The following is a 3,810-nucleotide window of genomic DNA, read 5'->3' as shown; positions in this document are numbered from 1 at the left end:
GTTTTAAACGTGGACGCAATGATATGTTCCGGATGAGGACCCCGTGGAGACTGGGAGAGCAGGTGCCGATAAACCAAGGACAAAAACCATTTATGAGCTAGCATAGCAGCTCGCGCTTTCGACGAACAGGAACAGGTGATCCGACGATCCAACGGCGACAACGAAAGGAGACGACCGCAAGGAACCGCGTCCACGCGACCGCGCGTGTGAAGGCAGAAAAAGCCGTGACGCGCAAGCCGCTCGCCGCCCCTCTCCTCCCCACCCACGTAATATCCCCGCGCGAATATCCGCCACGTGGACGGTCGCACGCGCCGAGCTCCGACCACCTCCTCAACCAATCACCACTCCACAGTCAATCCCCTCCTCCTCCCATCACCACACTTCGCTTCTCCTCCCAGCTCACCTCTCATCGCCATCCTCTCCTCCTCCTCCGGCCAGCCCAGCTGCTAGCCCATACCCCTACGCCGGCGGCAGCGCTGGCGACGTCGGGGATGATGAGGCGGTGCTCGCACTGCAGCCACAACGGGCACAACTCCCGGACGTGCCCCAACCGCGGGGTCAAGATCTTCGGGGTGCGCCTCACCGACGGATCCATCCGCAAGAGCGCCAGCATGGGCAACCTCTCCCTGCTCGCCGGATCCACCAGCGCCGGCGGCGGCGCCTCCCCCGCCGACGTCGCCCACGACGCCGCCGCCGAGGGATACGCCTCCGACGACTTCGTGCAGGGGTCCTCCTCCGCCAACCGCGAGCGCAAGAAAGGTGACCTACTCAACCCCTCCCTCCCTCTCTCTCATCCCCGCCTATCCAAAACCGTCTCCTTTCGTTACCGCCGCCGCACATAATAGATCCTCTCAGCTCCAATTATTATTTTTTGTTCGTGTATACGATACTTCTTGTCCGGTGCTTCCGTCCGTGTGTAGCTTTCGATTCAGATGGTACCATTAGCTTCCAAATATCCACTTGCCAGAACCTTCAATTGCAATTTGTACTCTACTACAGTAGTACTATGGAGTAACGATTTTGACAACTTGCCACTTGAGCTGATAAGCAACTTCCCGCATTAATTGGCGCACGGATGACGTGTAGACCGTGGAGGCCGTTTCCGTTTGATTGGATCGTGGCTTGCTGACGGCGTTTTTAGGAGCTCAGCTCTGGATAAGGAGACAGAGAGATGGTACAAAGGGATAGTAATAGTAGTGTTGTTATTTATTAGGCAACGGACTTGTAAAATCCTCGAGTTAATAAAACATGTAGAAACGGTTGTGGATTGTCTTGAGCAACGACGATAGTTGATTCCCTACAAATTTGGCTTTGTTCAGTGCCTCCGAAAGCATGTACAGAGCCACATAAGCGATGGGCTGACATACCTTTGGCATAAATGTGGTAATCCATTGTGATGCAATCTGAGCGTTACTGGTTAGTACCTGTATAGCTGCAATTAATGTATATTGGTGGTGCACAAAGCTTGACCCTCTTCATTGATTTTTGTCAATCCCTCCTGAACTAAAACCACGGCAAGAATTATGGAACAGAGGGAGTAATTCACAAGTAGTTGATAACCAGTGACCTCATATGTTTAATTTCGGTTATCATATTTTCTCAAATAAAAAAAAAAGTTTCGGTTACCATAGATTTGGGTTCTAATGCTAGTCAAGTAACAGTTGGAAATTCGTCAAAGCAAAACATTCTACTTTGAGCGCCCACCAATTTGGTATTATAAACAACATACTAGAGACGGTAACAACATAATGTAGATTGGGTTGCCATTTGCTCGTTTACCATCTCTGACTAGGCTAGAAATTTAGAGTGCAGTTTGGTAGTGCTCTCTTCTTGACCTGCAACGTAACTTTCTCAGGGGAGGAAAAACATAAAATTTCCACCATTCCCCTTTTTTTTGCATGGCGTAGACTCCTTTTAGTTTCCTTTGTCTTGGAAGTCCCAACGGAAATCATCAGTTCGTAAGAGCGCATTCGTCTCATTGTTCATGTTATTTTGGTGGGCCTATTTTCCTTCCCCCACTTAGTATTTTCATGTGGTGCTGGTTATTTCCATGTATTGTTTCATACTTACATTTAATAACTTAGCAGTACTAACTACTAAGCTTTTCGGTACTCTACTGATGCGGTTGCCAGATCATCATTTTCTGTTCACCAGCTTCTAGTACCTTCGTTTTCTTCCAGAGCTGTTTTTTTTGGGTAGTTCTAATGCGCTGTGATGTATTCCATGCATTTTTTTTATAGGAGTAATTTTTCCTATACTTCTGTTTATATGTCTTCTGTATATCAGTTTCTGTTCACCAGCCGCATGTAGCTTTGGTTGTTTCTACCGACCTGCATTGGCTGCATGTATGTTTTATGTGCATGTTCCTGATTGAGACGACTTTTGGGCAGGTGTTCCTTGGACTGAAGAAGAGCACCGGAGGTTTTTGCTTGGATTGCAAAAGCTTGGAAAAGGTGACTGGCGTGGAATCTCCCGTAATTTTGTGGTCTCAAGAACACCTACTCAAGTAGCAAGTCACGCTCAGAAATATTTTATACGCCAAGCCAATATGAGCAGAAGAAAGAGAAGGTCTAGCCTTTTTGACTTGGTGCCTGACGAGGTAAGTCGCTTGATCTTATTATTGGTTGTTACGCCTTTATGACATAAGTTGGCCTGATTCTGTTTTCGTAGTACATCAAAAGGGTATCGCTCATTTGTGTGGTAGCAGTTCCAAACTTACAGTGTTGCTTCCTTAGTTCCTTATGCTAGAACTTGCATGAACAGTTGTGGACACTATTTAATCTTGCATTTCATTAGGAAAATATTTCTTTGCACTTCGTGTAGAAATCAGAACTGAATAGGTGTTGTGTCCTTTACAGTCTGACCTGCCACCCCTTCCTGGGCATCAAGAACTAGACGCCCAAATATTAAACCAACCACCACTACCTCCACCCATGGAGGAAGAGGAGGTTGAATCGATGGAATCAGATACTTCTGCCATTGCAGAGAGTTCTTCAGCGTCTGCCATCATGCCAGAGAATTTGCAGTCGAGCTACCCAGTGCTAGTTCCAGCATATTTCTCACCATTCTTGCAATTCTCAGTTCCTTTCTGGCAAAATCCGAATGATGGAGATGATCTTGGACAAGGAACACATGAGATTGTCAAGCCTGTCCCGGTTCACTCAAAGAGTCCGATCAATGTTGATGAACTGGTGGGCATGTCGAAGCTAAGCATAGGGGATGCGAAGCAAGATACAGTATCTACTTCTCTTTCCCTTAAAATGGTAGGAGGTCAAAATAGACAATCAGCTTTCCAGGCAAGTCTCCCAACGAGGGCTCAGGCGTGAGCACCCTCAGCACACAAACTGCATTTAGACGAGATCCTGGCAAAATAAGCTTTGCCTCTTCTTTTTCTTTTTAAGATTAACCGTGCTCTGTAGTCTATCAATGTGCCCTGTGTTGTAAGTTATGTTATGTATGAATGCATCTGTTGTTTGTATGGCACACATGATATATGCCACTGCTTGTTAACATAACCATTAATGTTAGTGCTAATCTCCGTGGTTGTACTGTAACTCTTATATAAGAAACAAAAAATACTATATTAGCCAGTTTGAACTTTGAAGGGAGCTCAGCTCATTCTGCTATATATAATGTTCATTGTTTAGTGGGATGCTGATTAATCACGGTCTTCAGTTTTTGTGAAGATATTGGAAATGTGGAGGCTATGAAGTCACTCTCTCAGGATTTCATTTATGGTAGCTAAGAAGCCGCACAATATATTTTATCGATGAGTGTTGCATGATTTGTTCTTATTGGTGGCATGTGTCT

General features: G+C 46.1%; 1 protein-coding gene across 1 annotated transcript; it reads left to right on the top strand.

The window, feature by feature from the left end:
- Positions 1-348: 348 nt before the first annotated feature.
- On the top strand, positions 349-3,604 carry LOC124681737 (transcription factor MYBS3-like). Its single transcript, XM_047216564.1, has 3 exons — positions 349-759; positions 2,391-2,599; positions 2,859-3,604. The coding sequence occupies exons 1-3, from the start codon at positions 492-494 to the stop codon at positions 3,324-3,326; spliced, it is 945 nt and encodes a 314-aa protein (XP_047072520.1). The 5' UTR covers positions 349-491; the 3' UTR covers positions 3,327-3,604.
- Positions 3,605-3,810: the final 206 nt, after the last annotated feature.

The sequence above is a fragment of the Lolium rigidum genome, unplaced genomic scaffold (assembly GCF_022539505.1).
Source record: "Lolium rigidum isolate FL_2022 unplaced genomic scaffold, APGP_CSIRO_Lrig_0.1 contig_54109_1, whole genome shotgun sequence".
NCBI lineage: Eukaryota > Viridiplantae > Streptophyta > Magnoliopsida > Poales > Poaceae > Lolium > Lolium rigidum.
The sequence above is the reverse complement of the archived record's forward strand: the minus strand, read 5'-3'. Positions and strand labels throughout refer to the sequence as shown.

Coding starts and splice junctions, on each gene's coding strand:
- LOC124681737 (XM_047216564.1), top strand. CDS start 492: ATGATGAGGCGGTGCTCGCACTGCAGCCACAACGGGCACAACTCCCGG. Junction 760..2,390: donor CAACCGCGAGCGCAAGAAAG/GTGACCTACTCA, acceptor ACTTTTGGGCAG/GTGTTCCTTGGACTGAAGAA. Junction 2,600..2,858: donor TTGACTTGGTGCCTGACGAG/GTAAGTCGCTTG, acceptor TGTCCTTTACAG/TCTGACCTGCCACCCCTTCC.